At 37.3% G+C, this 23,256-nt stretch overlaps 1 protein-coding gene across 3 annotated transcripts in view; it reads right to left on the minus strand.

Moving 5' to 3' along the window:
- The window catches only part of TMEM135 (transmembrane protein 135), a 184,837-nt gene that overhangs the window by 146,905 nt on the left and 14,676 nt on the right, over window positions 1-23,256 (minus strand). For all 3 annotated transcript variants that reach the window (XM_064505155.1, XM_064505154.1, XM_064505156.1), the window contains 2 exons: window positions 22,334-22,461; window positions 15,568-15,660 (listed from right to left, as the gene is read on the minus strand). In XM_064505155.1, coding sequence (XP_064361225.1) covers window positions 15,568-15,660; window positions 22,334-22,461 — 221 coding nt within the window. The remainder of the gene's footprint in view (window positions 1-15,567; window positions 15,661-22,333; window positions 22,462-23,256) is intronic.

A 23,256-nucleotide genomic window follows, 5' to 3' on the forward strand; every position in this document is an offset into this window, starting at 1 on the left:
ATCTTTTAAGATAGTGGAATAAACATTTCAGGAGACTCCTGGAAGCAAAACAGCCTAAGACTTGCCATCCAGCACTTTATTTAATTAACATTTTACATTTCAATCATGATATTTGTTTCAAACTAACCCTGGTGTTTCAAAATACTTTCTTCTGATTCACGAACACACTTACATGTGTTAGAGGACTTCAAGAAAAAGTTTCAGTGTTAGAAATCATCAAATGATCAAAATCTTTATTAAATTGTATAAAAAAAATCCAACATGGACTTGAAATGAAAACACAGGAAATAAAAAGCAAATTAAATATTTACTGCTCTCTGTTTAATCAATAGTATTTCAAAGTCAAAGAAACCAGTAAGTACCACACTCAGTGGCGCTTTGAATTTATCTCGCTGGGACCAGGATATTTCTATTTTGAAATAAATGCTGTAAATTCTGGAAGCATATTTGCTTGAGGCCACCTGCTGACTCCCCGTACAAGTAAGGTAAAAATCTGATTCACTTCAATAGGAGCAAGTCCAAGTCTACACGACAACACGTTGTTTATGTAGCGGTTTGCTAAAGAATGTTTTCTTGCTTAGTTTGACACATTATAAAAATTCAAAGAATAGCTTTGCTCTCACAACTAGTGATGGCTTTGGCTCAAAGTAATAGGAAACCATACAAAATATTAATTTTAAAAACCACAACCAAGGTGTGTTTTTCCTACTCACTGCCCTGGTATTTCGTTGGAGATGAGAATGACACTCTTTCTAATGTCAGTCCTCTTCCTTATTTACCACGATCATTTATGGTTTTCCTTAAAAACACTTATGGTTTACCTTAAATACAAAGCTGTTATTTAGCTAAAAAAGACACCTTTGCCTGAAGGTGGGATGAACTCTTAGAGCATGCTTATGTGAATATCATGTTTAACACAAGTTAACCATATTTGTTTACTTCACGCTGAAGGAACTTAAGATACTTCAAACAGCATCTGTATGGAAGGCGGCACTTCAGAAGATTTCCAACAAAAAGCAAAACGCATCATACATAGAGCATATTTATCACCTAACTCTTTCTCTCAACAGCCACAGAAGAGAGGTAAAAACCTGTAATTTTTAATCTATTTACCTCTCAATATTCACTCCTCTGTTTGAATTTTTATTTACACATTTTGCCTTGTTCGTTATATATGCCTAACACACAGCTCTCCAGTCCCCATGGTTTTCGCACCAACTTTCCTGGCAATCAGAGGTTTAAAACATTGTTTTCTCTATTGCCTTGTTTCAATTAAACTACAAACTTTTCAGAGGAGATGACTTGAAATCTAAACATTTAGTATGACTACACATGCTGGAATTATTACACCTGCATTTCTTTCATCAGTCTTTTGTGCTTTTTATGATCCTATTTTTCCTGGTCAAAACGAAAAGGTGAACAAGTCACAAATACCAGCAAACGACTACAGCAAGATGAATACGATCATGCACTTGACCTGCATAAACTGTGTGAACAGGCACCTCTTTCAGTTGGAATAGCTCTAGGTGTTAGCTGTAGCTATAAGCCAGTAAAATCACAGAGAAGGAGAGAGGTACACATTGGGGCCGTTATATCCGGGCCCCCAAACCTGCTACCACACTGCCGACCCAGCACACAGCAGCAGTCAGCAGCAGAGATGGCTGGAAGCAACACGAAGATGGACAAAGAAGCATCTTTATGCATGAAATTAAGAGAACAGGTTCTCTGTTTAAACAGCCTTCAGTTAAGAGGAAAAACATAAACTAAAAAAAAAAAAAAAAAACTTACTAATAAAAGTATAGTGTTAGCTTTGCTATAAAGCTTTCTAACTGAACTCTCAGTCCAAAATGCCACCTTCCTATTATCCCAGTGTTAAGTTTCACTTGGGAAAAAATTCTTACAGGTCTGACAACACTAGATCTGACACGAGAGCAAATAGGTCCTAGAATGAGACAAGTCAAACTTATTTTTCTTGTGACTTATATGACAAGATTTGAACTACCTATGGCTTAATACAGTGATGTCGCCTTTACGAAAAAATATTCATCTGTCAAGTTTCCTACAAATTCAAGTTTGAATCTCTACATATACCACTATTTATTGGGTCTGTTGCATATTCTAATAGTTATCATCTTGGATTAAATGATAATTGTTTTTCTTATTCTCTAAAAGTCTAAGAAATCCCAAATAAAAGCACTTTCAAAAGAATCAGCAGATTCAAAGGCAGATATGGAGGGCGAGTTTACTTTTTAGTAAAAAGACACAACTTCTGTCATCCTGATTTACTACAGCAAAATTTGAAAACATTTTTTTAAAAAGCGAAGAAAGGAGGAGTTAACTCCGGCTTTAATTTCTGAACATAAACTAAGAAGCTAACATAATAGCTTGTAATGGCTCCCCAGACAGGATTTGTGGTCTGCAAAAACAGGAAGAATCCCTCCCCTCCCCAAAACACACTGTAAAACACACCACTTTATAACCTGCAGAACTAAATCAAACACACAAATCACAGGTTTCTCAAAAAAGGGGGGGGGGGGCAGAATTAAGGGTTTTTTTCTGCTCTGTAGCAGCTTGACACCACAAACTAGCCAACTATAGATCTGAAGCTGCGATTGCATCCCTGTAATAACAAAAGTACTACAGATTATGTTTAGGGTATCGTTAATCTCTCACACCCACCAATTTCCTACTGACAGCTGGAGGCCAGCAGTGAAATCCTGGTGCAAAAGTTCACTTAAAATCAGCAGGAACAGATAAGCTTTCAAAATAATACAGAAAATTATGAAAACAGACCGAAGAAATGAGTTTTCGAAAGAAGAAAACGACTATTTTTTGAGCTTAGTAAATACCAGTAGCAAGTCTTTTACACAAAGATAATGTTCAAGCACATATCTTCATGTCAAAAGGCACAGTTTAAGGATCCACAGCCCTTTTTAAAAAAAAAAATAAAAATTTCTGTTTCAAAATTTTTGTTTAAAGGAGGAAAAAGACATTTCACAGTTTGGGAAAACAGGAAAGCAAAGCTGCTCAAAACTAAGTGTTTGCTTTGAACATGTTACATGTTAAGCAAAATGGTTTTTTCGTCTTCCAGATACTCAGAATTTGTTATTCTGAAAAGGAAAGAAATTAAACTCAACATGATCTATGATTTGAACATACGCCAAAGAAAGGGTATGAGAAAGCTAGTAAGGGACAGAAGCCAAGAAGAAAATATATTTACAGTAATACATTCCAGTTAAATTAGCACCAATAATTCTTACTCAGTTTTCAGCTAGCACACCACAAGATAACATCTATAGTTTAATTTTTGATCTGTTTTATACAGTTTTCTTTCACTATTCCTTTCCTCCTCCTCTCCCATTTTTCTCTAGTGTTTACAGAGCCGGAGTCAAAACAAAGGCTGACCTACACAGGGAAAACAAAACCTCTTAATTAGAGCATGATTTAACCTCACAAGATTTCATGAAGAGATAAAATTCAGATTCCAGAAACGTTATTAGTCTCATAAGGAATGACTAGCAGATAACAGAAGGATAACAAATTAAATCTCAGGAGAAGAAATGAAGAATTTCAAGTAATTTTTCCAAATATGAATGTTACTTGGTATGGAAGGCCTATATAGCATTAAATAGGATCGAAAAAAATCCACAATTTTTTGGACTGTTGATTGTAATACAGAATTATCATCATCAGCTCAGTCAACCAAATAGAAAACACCCAATTCTTTCCTGGGCACCCTGTCAGGCACAACACAACGTAGGCTGCTTGGCCACTCTACCTGGAAGATATGCACAGAGGTTAAAAAAAGCAAACACACTTTTCGAGCAAAATTGTTTTGGGGATCCTCAGCAAGAGAGGGCAATTACTTCTATGTATTTTGCACTAGCAGTCACTACTGCTTCATGGTAAATAGAGGCCATAAGAGGATGAATTTTTAATGAAAATTAGGAAGAAAGGCAAGACAGCATGGAAATTGCAATGCTGCAGAGATGCGGGATCTTCCCTGGCTTTGCACACGTACCCCATCATGGGCTATCAGGGCTCCCCAATGTCAGCCCCCAGCAGCTCCGGAGACGCAGCTCCAGGAGCTTCCACCAGCCACTTTCCGCTCCCCACCTCCTGCCCCAACACTTTCTGCACTGCAGGCTGAGAAGTACAAGTTTTTCAATAAGCTCCTCAAATCATCAGGTCTTCATCTATTTTGAAAGACTTAAGCAGCCTAATGTTCTTATTCTAGTCTGTTAAATTAGGAGCTACTGTTTTGTTTGCATGTTTGGAGCTAACGTTCTCCTTAGAGGGGTACCGTTACAATGATATGTGACCGGATAAAGCCCTTTCCAAAATACCTGAAGCAACAAATACAGTTTGCTTAACATATTAAATTTTAAAAAAAAACCAACATTGATCAACAACACAGCCAGAGCACTAACCGTGCAACAGAGTTTTGGCAAGAGAGTGCAGCTGCAAGTTTGCAAAAGTGATGTTCTACTACCAGAGTTTGCAAATTGTTTCAGCCTTCTGCCAAAGCAGGACCAGTCTGGATTACAATGACAAGTACCAGCCCAAATTCAAGAGACTTGTTTTATGCTTGCCCTCAATTCTGTAGAATCTGCTTCTCCTGCTTTTCAGACAGGCCATTTCTAGGGGTTATTTTAACAGTACATGCTTACTTTATCAAAAAGTTTCAATCTGGAATGGAGGTCATCTGATCAGAAGAAACAATATGCAATTCATAGGAGTTAGAGGAAATAAAATCTGTCTTGTTACTGTCCTGGGGCAAGGGGAGCAAGATATCTAACCACAGTGCACTTCAGTAATCTTCACTACAGAAAACCCTTGCGTTGTTAGATACAGAAAGACATTGCCATTCCAGGTTTCTACCTCCCCGCTTCTCCTGCCACAGGAGCTCAGAACAACATAAACTCCCCGGGAGTGATTAGGCTTTAGGCAAGAGTCACCGCAGTTACAGAGGACTCGCAGATGAACTCAGAGGTCTGACAGTGATATGCTAATTGTCTAAGGCTATTATGAAATTAGAGGAGGTTGATCAGTTTGCTTTTGTTTGTTAATGTTATGCTCTGACCAGAAACAGGATCCATGTGCATTTCATATGGTGGAACAAAGATTTTAAAGCTCCTCTCATCTGCACTACCTAAAAATAATATCCTAGCGGCAGAGCTGAGGAACCTACGATAGAGAGTTCCCTCAGGGACTTATGGCCACAGTACCAGAGGCACAGCAGGCATGGATGTTATCTCTCAAGGTAAATGTCAAGCTCTTCATTGCTACATCAGCCAGCACTATTGCCAGTTCACCTGAGCAGCATTTGAAGTTTATTCCATACTAACAAAATACCTATTATTCCCCCTCTGGGAGCTGCATGTTACATCTAAGCAATCAGACACTGAAGATGTACTAAGCATTTGCTTAAGTCAAGGGAGGCCAAATGAGCGTCTCCTGTATGCTAGTGTTGAGCATACAGAACAGAGCAACTAGTTCAGTTTGTATTGTTTTAATCCAAGTCAGTCTTGCAGAAACTTTTAATCTTCAGCAGCATTCTGAATTTTCACATTTTATCTGGAGGCATTTCAATAACACCTGAGAAAAGACTGCAACAGCGTATTTTGTTATATAATGAGAAAACAGAGTTAAAAAAAACCATGCTAATACTCAGATGGTAAAATCACTTTTTAATTCTCAGCCTACGAAGCGAAAATTCCAAAACCAAATTTGCCAAAAGTGGTCTTTAGAATAGAAAAAGGATTAAACTTAAACCATAATGAAGTCTCAATTACTCCTGGTCATACTATTAAGAATATAGATTCAGACTCAGGCACATCAATACAAATTGCTTTTGATTGTGGTCTGGCCCTAGAAACAGAGTACCACATTCAGGCCGCTTTTTCATCTTATCACAGAACCCAGGAAAAACTCTGCCTCAATCTTTTTACTGGCACCAAAACCAGATATAATGGGGAACAGTGCAAAAAGAGCTAACTACACAGAATCACCTGGGATCTATCAGAGTTTCCGCCTGACCTTAGCACTGACCTTTGTCCATCCAGGCTAGCTCTGTGTGAAGCTGCTAGAAATAGCCCCGAGCCTAATAGATGCTGCCTGTGATGTCTTTACATCATTCTCCATGAAGTAACCTCACATCTGGTGCTGTGCTGAGCTGGTAGGTCCTCCTGAAAAGCAAGGAACTGGAGACCACCGAGTACACACACTTGAAGAGTCCTGCATGATCCAGCTCAGCCCTGACTGTAACAGCAGTAAGAAAAAGTCAGCTAAACCAAGTCTGTGCAGACCCACCCACGTTTGTAAAACGTTCTCCAACATCTTGAGTATTACACATATTATATCAGTTCTTCCAGTACTCTCACTCTCCCTGCCTCTGTTATCCCACATAGTAGATCATTGACTATAAAGCTGTAGCTGCTCTCCTGCTCTTCCACCCTGGGCAAGACTTCAGGGACCACACAGCACGTTTGGACAAATTTTTCCAATGCTCCAATGCTACGGACTGGAAATTCTAGCAACCTGATTGCCAAACACTTCAGCAGACATGGGCACACTTCTTCAGAGGTCTCATTAGTTTGTAATCTGAACTGATTGACTATATATGCACAGGACTCAGATCACTAATCCCCAATATTCCTTCTGGTTTGGTTCATAAATACAAGATTCACCTTGCCTAACTTCTGCCATCTGAAATGGATGAAATATAGTTTAAGTTACCCAGACTGCCTTTAGAACCAAGAGGCATAATGGTGATTCACTCCACTGATAATGAAGTAGAAACACAAATTTTAGATGGCTAGAAAAGTTTAAGTGTTGAACTCTGAGCCCTTCCTTTTGAAAGGCTTATAAAAGGATAAGGAACCTACCTACATCTTATGTGCATCTACACACCCACCCAGAGTAAAGGGCAGGGGTGAAGAATGGACTGATTGTAGGATTAATGAACAGCACAGCCTGGGATAGAAGATCTTTCTTTTCCTCTCCAATCTTCCAACTCCTGAGCTTCCTGATACCTATAGCTTCCATCTACTTCTGACATTCACAGAATATTCCAAGATCTTAAAACATTAAAAAACAAAAAAAAAAAAAGGGGGGGGGGAAGCACACTCCTCCCTATCATCAAGACTCTAGAAGTGATGGCCTTATCTCAAGAACCTTCATACAAAGTCACCAGCATTTACTAGTCGGCTTCTGAATTTGGTAGTCTGAAACATAAGGATTCCTCTTTAAAAGGAGGCAACCAATATTTCAGTCACTACTAGACTGATTACCAAGGATAGAAATTCCTCTCTCCTACCTGTGGCCCCCTAAATATTACCCATTCAGTTAGACAGACTTCCTGTATAACCCCTGGAGAGAAGGAAATTCCCCACATTTTGAAAGGGATGGAATGAATCTCTTCTTGGAGAGAATCGAGCCTTTTTTTTGCCTCAGTGTCATCTGGGTTTTAGTACATCTAACCTATGTCTTGCTCATCAAGAGCTTTTTTTTACGATCCTTTTTCTGTTTCACAGTAGAACGCCTGGTGGTATTCTTTGTTCAAATACTTTATTTCAGGTAGTTCACAGACTTATTTTCTGAATTCCAGTTAGGAATTATTTCTTGTTATGTATGAGCAGTACAGTAATAAAAAGGAAAAAAAAACACACACACAAGTCCAAAACAATAATATTAAGGAAAACTTTGCACAGCTAGGCATCAAATACTGCAGTATATATCTGTTTCTCCTGAAGGCAGAGGTGCAACCCAATTTTGTCATTCCATGTAACATTTTGATGTTTTCAGCAGAAGGAAATCAAAATATTTTATGTGAATTGAACACTGCTTAAAAGAAGTTGTTATTATTCACAATACGAAAAAAATGATTCTGCTGACATCTCTACTGATCAACTTAAAATAGCACAACTAATGTTTACCTATTTGGGGGGGGGGGGGAAATATTTTATGTTCTACTTCTCATTTAAATAGCAAAGCAAGTTGAACATATGGATAAACCAGAAATGGGTAAGTCTAAGACTTAATGCTGAGAGATGGAAATATTAATTTGCGTATTATTAAATTATGCATGTTAAGCATAATTTTCAAGTGCAAGCTAATTTCACATAAGGTCTGTAAACCCATTCACAAAATATAATGTCCTCATGGCCCAAAGCAAAGGAAGATTAATAATAAAATAGGAAACAATCCAAATATACTCATCATAGCAACGAACCTAATCTGCATAATGTGGCAGTGTCATGTCTTCCTACATCAGACTCGCCCATTCAAATTTATGTTCGAGAAACACGGCCATCTTCTAATGAACCTGCTGCAAAAAGACTTCCTCATAACTCCAAAGATTTTAAATACATGCCATGTCATTTGTTGCTGTTCCCTAGGGTAATTTTTTGACTATTATCAGCTGAAATTTAGAACACCACAAAAACCATTAAAGTGATCTATTAGCATTTTTGAGGCTGACTAAGCAGCCCATAACACTTACCTGTGTAAAAGCAATACAGGCCTCTCAAAGAAAGTCTTTAGTAGAGAAATTACTGGACAAAACAGTGTCTTTTCATATCGTTCACTAGACACGATAGAAGATGAATCATGAAACAGCAAAAGGATTTCACAGTTGCTTTCCAATACGAAATGTTTTATTTCACGTATTGATGCAATGCAGACACCTATGGTAGTAGGGCAATTTTACACCATAATTAATCTGTATCAGGTATTTATGGAAAGACAAGCTCCTTCCCTAAGAGCGTTTGCAATTTAACGAGAAAGTAAAGCAGCCAGTGAGGAAGGACTACCGCCACGACAAAACCAGAGGCACCCGGGTAACAGGCACAGCAGCTCTAAGGAGGCTACATTCAGCCACAGACTGCACATTTCCCTCCAAGACACATAAAGGTTTGCATGCACAACCAAAAAGCCAAGTCCTTGTTCCCCACTAGTTAAGCATTCACATAAAAATTCGAGACTTGTAAAACTGCCTAAGTGGCAAAAGGTACATAAACTCACATATTCATAAAATGCATAAAGAACAAAATGGTTTCCACAGTTCATTAAACGAAGCAGTTTTAACTCTGCAGCTACTTCTGGAGTAGAGTGGAGTGAATAGCTTACATCTTGCCAGTAACACAGCATCTTTTTACGACCTACAAAGAACATCCTTTTCCTTTGCCACGGGACTGCTTCATAATCCTGCTATAAACTTAAGTGACAGCTGCAGTCCGTAAGGCATTTTGGAGATAAGTGACAGGCAAGTATCATAATTAAACTGCATTAGCCAACACACTTTTTTTTATCTGTACTATCTGATGTATGTTTTGTCAAACTTCTCTATCACAATTTATCATTTTGCAATTCAGATATGGAATTTGTATTGGCCCCCACCTTTTCATTCCTTCATCCTAATTATAGATATAAATAATCACAACACATACAAATCTCTCAGCCTGTTTTAGGCTTCAAGGAAATTTGGCCCCCATAGTCAAACTTTTTTCTACTTAAATGAATGCAGATGATAGTTACTTTTGCTTTTAAGAAGAAAAATTTGAGACACCCAATAAAATTTAACCAAAAAAAAAGTTTCATCTGTATAAAATCCCAAAAGATAAGTAAACTTCATAACAATTAGCCAAAAAGTTGCAAAAATCAACTACTCGGAATAGGGATTTATTGAAATACTACAGGGTAGATTAAAAACACCAGAATACTCAGACCAGAGATTAGCAATCAAAGCTAACATTATTTCATTACAGCACAATTTGTTCAAAGTTTAAATGCTCTGGAATTCTTCCCTTCCAAAAAATAAGACTACAGTCGTCACTGGTTTTCTCACTCACTTCTAAACCATATACAAGGGACACTTCTGTGCAGATAAAAATGAAATTTAGACTACTTGCACTCTGGGGAGAAAGTGAAGCATTTCTTCTTTGTGTAATACTTAGCAGAATCCTAGATTTACAGCTTGAGGTCTGTTTACCATGCTGATTTAACTCGACACAATTCATCACATTGGTTGTACACTGACCCTGCTTGAGCAGGGGGGTTGGACTAGATGATCTCCAAAGGTCCCTTCCAACCTCAACCATTCTGCGATTCTGTGAAACTCAGGAATTTTCTCCAGAATTAACATGCAATGCTATAACAGTAGGTAAAAATAGAAATCTGTTTAAAAAAAAAAAAAAATTATGACTGTCAGGGAAATGCACTACAGAGGCTTTCAATCTTTCAAGTGTAAAACATCAGACGCTGGGGGTGGTTCCTGAACTGGAGACTGAGTATGTCAGGAAAAACGCAGCAGAAGCCAGGCGATCCCATTTCTCAAAAAAGAGAAATTGCACAAATAATTACCAGAAGTATTTTAGTCCTGTGCTGGGCAAGAGCTCCCAGCCTTGAGGTCCCACTAAGACCCAAAGTCAGCAGGAACCAAGAGATGCTGCTTCCCATGAAAGACACCAAGAGCTGCCGGCCCTGAACTACCTGTCGGGCACAACCTCCCCACAGCCACGTATGCTCCACAGACCAACTCCTGCACTGCCAGGCAACCTCGAAAATCCGAGTTTTCCCTCTCTCTACTAACCATGTAGCAGATAGCACAGGTTTGAGACATTGCACTGAGGTTATATTTGGATGGCACTGAAGACTATGGCTGTAGCAGCTCCCAAAGCACACAGCAAAACATTTTCAAATGCCCCAAAACACATCTCTCTCAGTTGTTATCCCTCACCAAAGCAGTTGCTGAAGTGCAATGCATTTGAACATACTTCGTTTTGGAAACAAAAAGTGTTTCTTTTTACTTCACTGCTACAGCTTGGCTCCATATATCAGAGTAACAAACAATCTACAGGAGTAAAACGCCAAAATAATTTGTTTCCCTACTAGCTCTGCGTACCAGATCACAACACAAAATGCTCGCGTGAGTGGTAAAAGCTTGGGTTTCTTCACTCCAGTGCACACAACAGCCACAAGGGAAAAGTTATCCCACAACACAGCTTGCTCTCTCAATTCCTTACCTGTAGGAAGCAAGACTGAAGTTTGCAAAACAAGCTGCTGTGGCAAAAGATTTTTGTTTGCCTGTTTTGTTTCCCTCCCTTCCTTCCCCCAGTGATTTACAGGCTTCCTTGCAATACAATGTCAATCTAAATAACTATAAAACCTTTTGAGAAAGGTGAATTGTCATCTCAAGTCTAAATACACCATACAACCATAAAAAAACAACAAATTTGTATTTAAATGCACAAATCTACAGAAACCACAAAAAGACTGTTTATTTACAGCATATACAATACGTATTACCACTACTGTGTTGCCACATTCTTCCTTTGCAATGTATTTAGACTAAAGACTTAGGCATTTACAGCAAGCAAAGAATCCTAAACGGCAACTGAATGTGCTGTCAGAAGAAGAAATACGCAAATATTTGCAAAAATGCAAAAAATTCCACATTGTTCTTAAATGTATGTTCCGGTCACTTTTCTAAGCAATATATGGTAACACATTTCTGTTTCCAAGGACACTAAATATACATATATAGATGTTCTCTATTAGCATGCACTGTTGTACTGTATCACTTTTAAAATGCAGGCAGATGCTTTAAATATTTTTCTAAGAGTCCAGTATACTAAACTTTTTTTTTTTTTTTTTGATGAAAAGCACCCAAACTTTTCAACTAAAAACATGCTCCCAATAGTAGCCCAGAGCAAGATTTTACAACCAAATTATAAAAGCCCTAAATCTCAGGTTTTATAATACCATCAGTGACACAACTTTATATGTAGCGACGAGACAGGCGCCGCTATAATGTTAACAGCCAGTATGTAAACATTAATTCAGCCTAAGGCGGGGGGAGTCCCAGAAGGTCCCTACAGCGCTTTTCAGTAGCTGCAGTTAAGACTTCTTTGGCTTAATTACTTACATAGGGCACAAATGGCAAAATGGTTAGCCAGGCAGTAAGACAATTAATTTCATTAAAGGCCTAATTGTGTCTCCTTTTAAAGCTTTATTTATAGTTTCTGAAATTCATTAATACATTATATTTTAAACAAGGACCCAACTAAGTGAAGTTTGCCATTTAGGTATTAGCAAAATACAGCTTAAATGCTTTTGAAGCATTAGTAAGTCTGCAAAATACTTGGAGAACATCATCCTTTTCTTCGAGATTAAATAATCACAGACATCTTAAATACTGGCTCCTAACTGAACTACCAAACTTCTTTGTCTTAGAAATCACTCAGGTACAATCGATTTAGTAAGATATCCAATAATACATCGGCTTCAAAGCCTCAAATCACATTTCAGCAGCTTCACTCACAACAGTTTTAACAAATATATTCAGTTATTCCCTTGCCTTCTAACAGTCTCAGCGCTTCTGTAACAAGGCAACACTGTCTTTCATTCTAAGCCTCAGCTTTCCTCCTCGTCTATAGGCTCAATTCCTCTTGATGCCATTTAATAGCTGTTAAAAAAAGATAAACTAACTTTGAATTTCAAAAAGAAGCCAAAAGATAGACACAAAATATCCATTTTGCAAAGTTATAAACAGCACAAAAAGAACTGCTCCTCAAACAGCTTGAAACAACATCTATAGGAGTAAGGAAGAAGCACACTGGTAAAATAATCCCAGACAAACCTTAATAAAATTAATGAAACCATCTACTAAGGAAGCTTAGTAAAATGGATAACAGTCATTTCTACACTTTTAAAGAGATAGTAAGACAATGTTTAATGTCAAATGCTAAAAAGAAAATGTAAATTCTGTGACAAAAGAATTGCTCATTATTCTTTAACATGACGTAAAAAAGTGAAACTCTACAGCAAACTTTTTTTAAAAAAAGACTTAAGCAAGTGCACCTATCAGGAGGTTATTTATAAAATAGCCATTCTTATTATGGTAGCATACACATGAAGAGTAATTAAAATGCTGAGGCTACTGCCAAACCATCAAAAGGAATTAGAAAAATGTATATTCTGATGAACTGCATACACTTCTCCAGGAAAAGGCAGTACTTTCCTCTATTTACAAGAACATTTTCTTTTCATGTGAAAAATATAACATACCAGTAACACACCTATAATTTTTTTTGTTTCATTTTTCATTTTTTTTAAACATCTCTCTCAAATTGGAGCTTTGTCAGAGCAACAAATGTAGGGAAAATAAATAAGATGGTAGGAGTAATACCTGCATAAAAAGAACGGTATCTTTTGATATAATCAGCAGCCAAAAATTGGCTGCGATTTAACCCTGTGCCTTCTTAGCATTTATGAGAACATCAAACAGCCATACCAGCAATGCAACTAACTGATGTCATACTGTAATTTCTAATTTCTACATTGGCCAGTTGACCAGTAAGGATGCTTCCTCATCATCCTAACAGACAACCCACAACGCTTGCAAATACCAGAAAAAGGCAAAATTTTAGTTTCTCCTACAACAGAAAGGGGTTAGGATACGATTCCACATTTTATGAACACAAATGAAAATCTCGATGTTTGTTTCTGAATTCAATTATTATCTAAGAAATCATTCATATCAAAACATTATTAAATCACAATAATGTGACTTGTGCTCTTCTACTCATATCACAGAAGATTCATATAAGCTGATTTTCTTGAGCAAAAACCCCAAGTGCATAAAAAAATAAGTTATGTGTTTTCATTCCTCTGCCCTTTCCACAGACCCCAAAGAACTAGTCTCCATAGACAGAATAACCGTAATTTATAATCACAAAATAGATTATATATGGACATACTGATGTGCAATTTATATCTTTATAGAAAAGCAGCTGCATAATACAGTGCAGATCACTGAGTTTGTTTGCAGTTTTTATTCAATGCCATTTTTCTTTCTCATGGTGGATTATTATGCAGTGCCATGCAAATTTACAGTTATACTACAAATTATAATCCGATTAGTTTGGTAAAATATTAGAAAAGATGTTCCTCTTTAGAACTATACAGCATCTAACTGGTCTTTGAAAGACTAACTGCATATCTCTTTTTTCCCATTTTTCCTCTTAAGAATTACAAAAGGTACAAATCTGCCACACATGAGCAGCAACACTCAGAGGAAAATCTGATTCACAAGCATGTTGTTCCAGAGTTTAGGACTGACAGGGATGCTGTGCAAGCAAATGCCTGTGAGGAACTTAAAATAGGGTATCCACTTGGGGAGAGATTAAGTGATTAAGTTTGATGTTCCTGCCAGCTGCTAGTTGCAGTTTAAAGGACTACAGATACGTTTATGAACTAAAACCAGGACTTTTTCCCCACCTCCTTGATTTTTCAGTACACTTCTTGGTAAGGTATTCAGCAGATAACTGTACATGCCACTATGTCTCCATGTATCCACCCTCAGTCGGCTAGAACAAACTTCAAAACAAAAACAAAACACACTTACTTTAGAAACTAACTTTATTACTTTAATATTTTTCTCTGTAGTTACATTTAACAACCTGATTTAGAAGTGCTCCCAATTTTCCAGAACTTCTTACACAAAGAAACATACCTTGATCTGCAAAAACTATGGCTAAGGTATTCTTTTCAAAAGGGAGAACTTTGACCATCTTATTTGAAAATCAGCCTGGGCTCTGCTTACTTCACATCTGAATTCTAGGAATGGGGGTCAGGCAGGCAGATGATAACACGATGTATATGCATTGCAGCCATTCTGAAATGACTGCATAAGGACATTTGATCAAAAGCATATCCACGCCATCTCTAGTCCTAAAACTCCCTCTTTTAAGCTAAACAGTAATTCCTTATCTTACCCTTCTGTTGCCCTCTGTACTCTGACTAAAGTATACTAACTAGATGACTAAAGCACCATAATAAAGTAATTCAGCATTATATTTTGCATGTTGATATAAGCTACCAATACGAGCTGCATCTCAAAACATGAACACCCTACAACCCAAGACTCAGTCTGCCACTTTTCACTGCCACATCACAAATGGCAGCTTTCAGTTATCCTTGGATCACTCCAGGCTTTTTTCCCCAACACTCCATTCTTCTTAATTAACGACCTTCCTGTTGATAGCTAAACTTTGGCATTGCTCCTTACGGAAAAAGTTTTGGTTTTTGTATCATCACATTTCATCCTATTTCCATTACTTCAGCTCTTCCAATTCAGTTTTTCCTCACACAAAATCCAATTACTCCTCTGTATTAACTAATATCATGTTGTCAGTTCACGTCATCAGTAACTTTCATTAGCAAATTCCTTTTCTGTGACTAATTGCAAAGACTGTTTGAGAAAATTAAAAAAAAAAAAAAAGTACATACACATATTGCCTAATTAGGCAACAACAACAACCAGTCTAGACATTAAACAAGGAAAAAAATCAAACCCACAAAAAAAGAAATTGTACATTTGTAAAGTGTTTTTTCTACTGCATCTTCTTAGACTTCAGTTTAGGGTTACAAAATACGCTATTTCAAATGAACTACATTTCTAGCATTCTGAAACAAAAATGACTGAATTGTCAAATGACAACTGTCAAATGAATGAAAGAAGAAATATATTATATAAAATTGAAAATTAACAAACACAAGCTGTACCTGCTTTTCCTTTCGATGAGAATAGCCATATAAGAAGCTGGCAAAGCAGCACCAAAGCCAGGAGACCAAAAGTAGAATTTCCCAAGCAGCTTCCTGAAAATGTAATTTATATACATATTACATACAAAGCAACAGAGCAATTGACGTACAACATAGTCTATTTTATCATAAAATTAAGCCTATTTACATTAATATCAATTATATCCCTTTACATTAATCTGTACTTCCAAATAAATGCTAATCGTGGTATATTTTTACAGTTGGGTAGTTCTCAGAGCGGTTTCCCAGGTGCTTCATAAACATTACAGACCTGAAATACTTCACTAACATATACCTTTCATTTAAGGGATTACTTTAGTTTAAAGAAAACAGTACTTCCAAGAGATGTTTCTGAAAAGTTGTAGACGTTAGTTATAGAAAAATCTTTTAAAAGATTGTAGTTGCTACTTGTCCAAATATAGCTGCGGGAAGATGCGACTTCTGTGGAATGTAATAAAATCAGTTGAACCAGAAATCAAATTATTATGATATACATTATGCTCTGAAGATAGATAGAGTAACTGATACTAAAAAGGCTAAGTCACTCATTGACAATAACCCAGGCAATCTCTTTGCTCTGCCACTAGAACCAACAGGGAAATCCCAGTTCTGTTAAGGTCAGTTGAAAAAAAACTCATTTTTTGCAGCAAGATGAGGGTTTCACTTAAGAGTCCATGCAATTTCAACTATCAAAATTCTTCCAATCTTTTTAAATATTGAAAAAAAAGTTACACAATACACAATAATGACTACATGTACAAAAATATTTGTATAAATTGGCCACTCTGAAAGTAGAAAAAACAAAATACATGCTAGCCAGCCAATGGTGCCAACCATACTGAATCTGTTCAGAATATCTGCACCTTCAAATTAATGCAAATTAGTATTTCAAGTATCCTGATGCTGCTCAACCAATCGGGACTATCAGTCGAGTAGCACACAGTGTCACAAGGTAGTCTATCCCCCCCCCCCCCCCCCCCCCCAAAAAACAGCAAACAAAATAAAACAAACAAAATGCCAGACACAAAGGATAGGAAAAGGAAGCCTTCTTAAATGACAATTCACCTTAAGAGCATAAAAGAGTGAACTAAGATAACTAATCAACACCATCTGGATTAGCCTACTTTTACCCTCACTGTACAAGGCATAATTAGCTTCATTCCACACTCCTTCTGCAAAAATAACATCACTAGTGAGCAATGCCGGCTTATGTTCATGAGTGAAAAGAGAGCCAGTGTATCAGCACCAAGTGATGTAATGGCAATTATACACACTGCTCATTCCCACGGCTGCAAAAGGATAATTTCTCAGGATGACAATGCCAAATGCTGAAGGAGCTAAAGTTCATTATTAGGATTCTCTTGGAAAGCAATTACTGTATGAAGTTTCAGAGAGGCCATTTTAAACTTCTTATTAAGTATGAACACATCTCACTAGACACACCTGTTAAACAACATAACAAATGCCTCCTCTGTGGGAAAGAAACAGGAATTTGACTTTTTGCATGGCTTTGTATCCCTCTACTAATGCTTACGTGTTTAATTTGATAAGATTTCAGAAAAAAAAAAAAGGTAGATATTTTACACCATGTGAAAATTAACATGTCCAATCAGTAAGTGAAAAATATTTAAACTCTTGCTAGAATAAATACAAATGTTTTTTATTATATACATGGTTATTATTACATGGTCTATGGTTAGAGGTTGGAACGAGGAATATGAGTTCTCTTTCAGATTATGTATCTAACTCTTCATTGTGCGACAGGCAAGGCTGAATTTAATTAAGCAAGCTAGTGTCAACCTGTACGTGAACAAACTGAGTTAGTTTAGGTGTTACACTAACAGAATCATGTCTTCATGGGGTTTTGCACTTGTTTAATAAAACCAAACACCTAAAAATCGCACCTTTTTATTTAACAGCGCTTGTCAACACAGGAGCCTAGCACTTCTGTCTGAAGCCTAGACAGATGCAGTCTTCTGGATCTCACTAGTGGAAGAGATTACAACCCCCAGCTGGCCTGTCACACATCCTTAACAGAGATTATCACCCCCCACTCGTCTGCCAACAGAGCAGTCTGTGTACAACCCTATTTCACTTGAAGCAAAAATAAAAAATTAAAAAAAAAAAAATCAGCCAAGTCAGCTTAAGCAGTTTAAGTTGTTGGTCCCAGTGAACATGACTATTTTTGCCTAAAGGAAGTTAGGAAAAGCTAATAAAAACCACTTGCAGGAGAGCAATGACAAGTAACTGCAATGGTAACCCCTTCCAGAACGAGAACACCTATCCAAAGCTTAAGTCATTACAGCAATTGGATTGAGATTCTTCTGAAATTTTACCCACCTATGAAATGGAGAGAATATTAAACAATTCTTGAAATTACTTAAATTGCAGTTTCTTGCCTAAAATATTACATCCTTGAAAATATTTGCAGTTGTTTCAATTTTGGTGGGCCTTCCTAGTGGAAAGCGAGCAAATACTACAAAAGCATCAAAAAGACATGTTAGCACAAGCCAGACTTCTCATTGACAATTAAATTTCATATTTAGGTCTTAATTGAGACTTCAGACAGACATGCACAAAAGCAACCGGAAAACTTCTTCCATTAATTCTTGGAAGACTAGAAGTATTTTCTATGGAACGCCTCATCAGACAGTGACTGACGATTTACTCAGACTTTGGAAAAGGCGTGAACAGATGAAGTGGTCACTTTACCTAGGAGACCCTTTATGTCCACCAACAGATCTCCTCCTTGGTGTTACAGAAGAAGCAAATAGGCAAGTGCTTCCAAATCAGCAACTGTGGGGGAAAATACAGGTTACGCTGTCCAGGCAAGAACCCTTGACTATGCTGCTTTGGCCTAGAACCCCAGGCAGGTAAGATCAGCTAAGCGCGTGCAGCTTGCCAGACAATTTTGCTTCCGAGTTACTGCTGCTCCCGCTTTCTGGAAACTCTCCTGCCCAGAGGACAAAGTTTGCTGGAAACTTTCTACCAGCTCAAAGCTCTGAGCAGGCTAGAACACCACAGAACATATATACATCTGCACACTAGGACTTGGACCAAGATGGTCTTATCCAAAAAGGCCAGAATATACTTTCCAGCTAAAGGAGATGCAAAAACTGCAGCATGCATCATCAGATCACACAAATCTATTATATCTAATCTCTCACCACTGTGCAGAATCAGCTCGAGGATCTGTATGTCCACAGTCTCATAGCATCCCTGCACAGTTACAACCCCATTTCAAAAATACTCAGGCCACAGTTATGCAAAACACCATAGGATTAGTGATATTTCTTCAATAGTTTAAAACATGTGACATCAAATAGCAGTCTGGACTGAAAAATGAGATACAGCTACATCCACTCTCAGGGGCTACCGAAAGAAGTCAAAAATCTCTAACACTGCATCACACAGCAATTGATTCAAGGGATCACACAAGTCCCTCCCTCAACCACAAAGTGGCTGAAGAAAAAAAAAAAAAAAAAAAAAAAAAAGCAGCAAAGTCTCACATGCATGTTGCGATCCCATCCTCTGTCAGCTCAAGCTGCAAGGCAATGTAGACATTGAGTACATTCCAAGTGAAGGACTTATCAATGTTATGAGCTCAGAAGCAGCTCTTAAAGAATAAATATAAAGCATACAGTAACAATACGTAAACATATCATGCATTTTTACAGTTTATAAAATGTTTTATGGCTTGTTCTCACTTTCTTTTCAAGTAACGCTCTTTGACCACATTTAAGTACTAAACTGACTTCTTCAAAGAACTTACCCAATATGGCTCTCAAACATCTTCCTGATTAACAGCAGCTAATTTAAAGCCCACCATCGTGTAACGATAGAACTGTTCTTTTTCTCAACATGCATTTCTTTGCACTTTTCAATATGAATTTAATAAACCATTTTAATTGCCAGATCTTTCTGAAATGGCTGACAGACAGTTTTAGATTTTAACATCCTGAATAATCTTATATAAGCAAATATTCACACTATTCTTCATTCATTTTTCCAGATTTTTTTAGGTCTATGCAGAACAAAGCACATAGCAGGAACACTACTCGCAACCTCTTTCTATTACGAAAACTGATTATTTATTCCTCTTTTCGTTTCACATATTTTATCCAGTTATTAACAATTTAGTAATTCCTGGAAGTTAAGCAATCTTGTCAAAAGCCATGTGGGAATCTACACAATGTAACAATCAGATCAGTCAGTTATATACTTATTCTTCAGAGAACACGAGTGAATTTGGGAGGTGTGTCTTTCTTAATAATCATGTTGCCCAATGTTTATTTTTCTGAAAAGTCATTTATTGCCTCCTACATTTCATATTCACTTAATCACTGAGGCCCTGGATTGTATTCTCATCACAAAAGCTCCAAAATAGTCCTCCTTTATAGTTGGACTTCCATATACTCCAAATATAAGCATAAGCCTTCCTAAATACTTTCTTCTTCTGTCTCTATTAGTGACTTCAGCTTATTAGAGCTGTTTATCTCCCCAGACAACAGGCTGACATCTTTTGTTTGCAAGTCCTGCAATTGCATGGGACAGGGAGCCTGCAGAGACTCTACCAGCAGAGATTCTGCCAGAGATGAGAACTCTTCACAGAAGTCACTTTGCAACAGAGAGATCACATACAGCTCTCGAGGTTGGCTTGCTACATTGCTGCAGAGTTTTAAGAACAGCAGTTCAAGCATTTGCATGTATCCAAATAAACAGGACCCAACATTTTCCTTTTTCTGCTTTCCATAACCAGGGGAATGAGGAAATGTCAAAACTATAATGTTCATCTACACCATAACCATCTTTCAATTCCCCATCAGTTCTTCATTTCTGAAGCTGTCAGCTGGCCAGCTTAATACTGATGCCAACAGGCCTTCACACATAGCATACTGTGCGACACTCAACGGCCCAAGCACTGACACACAGCTGCTTGTCGTATTAAATTGTTAGCGTTGTCGTTTGCGTAGTTTCGGCCTGGATCAATCCCAACAATGCTTCGGTGCGACTTGGAAGGGCACACAGGCTAAGTACCATTCCCATCACTTAGGCTGCATCTGGCCATGCTGATTTGGAGGTCAAGAGAACCTGGACAGCTCTGCTCCATACGGGTAAAAGCCATGCCACATCAACTGGCTTCAGAGCCAGAGACAGGCTTCATTTACTAACAGAAGTAAGGCATACTCACAGATCTGCTGTATAGCTAGTAACCTCCATTAGAGGAACAGCTGAAAACAATAAAACTTAAAACGACCTCAGCTAAATTTAGAGGGTAACATCTAACTACAGCACTAGAAGTCAGGCACTGCAGTTTTAGAGGCAACCGCATGGTAGAACAAGGAAGACCACTGTACAGCTCAGAGGAGCAAAGATAAATCAGTATGAATAAAATTTGGATTGCCTGAAAAATTCAAATTCCCTAGAGTCTGTTACTTAAATTTAAAACTTCACTTCAAACTTCCCAAATAATTGATTTTAAAAAGCTATCCATGCCTCCTCAGCCAGCTCTTCTTTTTGTTAGGCTTCTCTCTCACCTTTAGAGGTGCTTGAGGCAAAGTTTAGAGGCCTCACTGCAGATGCAGAAGTAGGGCATAATTGGTTTGATTAAATTTTTAAAGGGGCTGCTGAGTTTGCTGTCAGATAACTTTCAAAAATTCATAGCTACTGTAGGCTTTATGTGTCTATGCATAACATCCCTTACAATAACTTACTTCACTCTTAAAATGCTATATAATTCAGACCTAGAACATTATCATGTTCATAAACAGAAAAGAAGCTTCATTTCTAACTATCCTGATAATGACTTGCAACATACACCAGAAGCAGCTCTGGATGCAGAAGTGCCATTTACCCTCATTTTTCAAAGCAAGACTGCACCTTAAAGAAAGCAGTTTAAACTAGAAACATGCAACTTAGAAGAAGAGTGACTGGCCATTGACAACTATTCCAAAATAATGACTCTGATAAGTAGAGATATTTGGGATTAGGGAAAGAGGGAAAGTGAACCACATATACAACTCTATCTGAACAAACTACTCCAGAACACAGTAAATTACGCTTCTGTATAAGTCATTCACTTTGTGGGCAGAGTATGCTATTTCAAGATAAAGCCACCTTTCAAGAAGGGAGCCAGTTGCTATTCTCATCATAACAACTACAAACATGGGCCATTATAAGGACTCAAATTAAAACAATCACTTTCTACTAGCCCATGAGGAAACCCCAGGAGCTATACTGGGATTTCCTTCATTTATGACCACAATTAAGAAAAGTATAAACTCAGAAGGCTACATTAAGTTTAGGATAATTAAAACTCATCACAGCCCCTGCATCTGGAAACCAGAAAAAAAAAAAAATCAAATAAAAATCAATTTACATCAAGTCTTTCCAGAAGAAAAAGATCAGGCCTCCTTGGGTACTCACCAGCATACAGTTGCACTTCCTGCAAATATATTTTTTGAATTGGGAAAAAGGAGAAAAGGAAACAAAATGAATGCACTGACTTGTTTACTAACTTAAAAGATTTTACAAAAGGGGAAAATAAAGGAATGTGTGTATTAAATTCGTAAGACCAGAAAGCAAGATGATGGCACAGTTGTTGCTTATCTTACTCCTATTCATTGCAAACATGCCTATTTTCAGAAAAGAAACTATTAGATAAATTAAAAAGTTACATTAAAAACAGCTTTCCTATCACATGTAATTTTTATGACAGTATACCAACCTTAGAATGCAAAAGCAAGCAATATACAAGGTCCCATTTGCTGTCAGAAAGGAAGTTGATTGCAAGATCTCAGGTAGCATTTTGTGCAAATAATAGTCAAGTTTTCGTTTCCTGAGAATAGCTGCAATCTGAGGGAGGAGGGAAGAAAAAAGGGGGGACAAACTTTAATCCCATTAGTGGTTTTTTGCATATTGTAAAGAAAAAAAAAAAAGGAGACATGCCCATTTAAGTAGTAAATCAAAGCCTCTTAAATATGTTGGTTTTATGAAAGATATTACAAAGGTTTCCTTTGAACTTATTCCAGCTGTTGCAATATTTATACCAGGAAATACACCAGGCAATCCTAAATTGAAAATATAGGAGGAGGAATTTTATTAACTTTTCTGACTATTACTGCCAATGGTAACAAGGTATCTGTTAGATATAGGAAGATTAAAATATGATAAATTTACACAGTATTTTGTTTTCCAGGCAACTGGACAATAATACTAAAATGAAGGTCAGAATACACTAAGTAATCCAACTACTGGCCTTATACAGTGCCTACAAAATGATGAAGTATTTCTAAAAATTTTCTACTCCAATTAATTAGCTGCAAGTCCTCCAGAAAATTTCACCATCCACTGGAAGAACAGCATATTCCTGACACATTTTATAGAATCTCTATGCTATCTCTACAATATAATAGGAAGCAGGCAAGACCTAAAATATGAGTGTCCTTTTTGGTAAGGTTAATACCTATTCTGTGTTTCATAAAAAAAAGTTACATAATGACTCAAATCCTGCAGTTTCTCAAAATTTTTTTTGTCCACACAAATTCTACAACTACCTAATAGGGAGCTGTAGAGAAAAAGAAGTCAGGCTCTTCCCAGAGATGCACAGGGATAAGACGAGAGGCAACACACACAAGTTCAAACATGAGA

The sequence above is a fragment of the Dromaius novaehollandiae genome, chromosome 1 (genome assembly GCF_036370855.1).
Source record: "Dromaius novaehollandiae isolate bDroNov1 chromosome 1, bDroNov1.hap1, whole genome shotgun sequence".
Classification (NCBI taxonomy): domain Eukaryota; kingdom Metazoa; phylum Chordata; class Aves; order Casuariiformes; family Dromaiidae; genus Dromaius; species Dromaius novaehollandiae.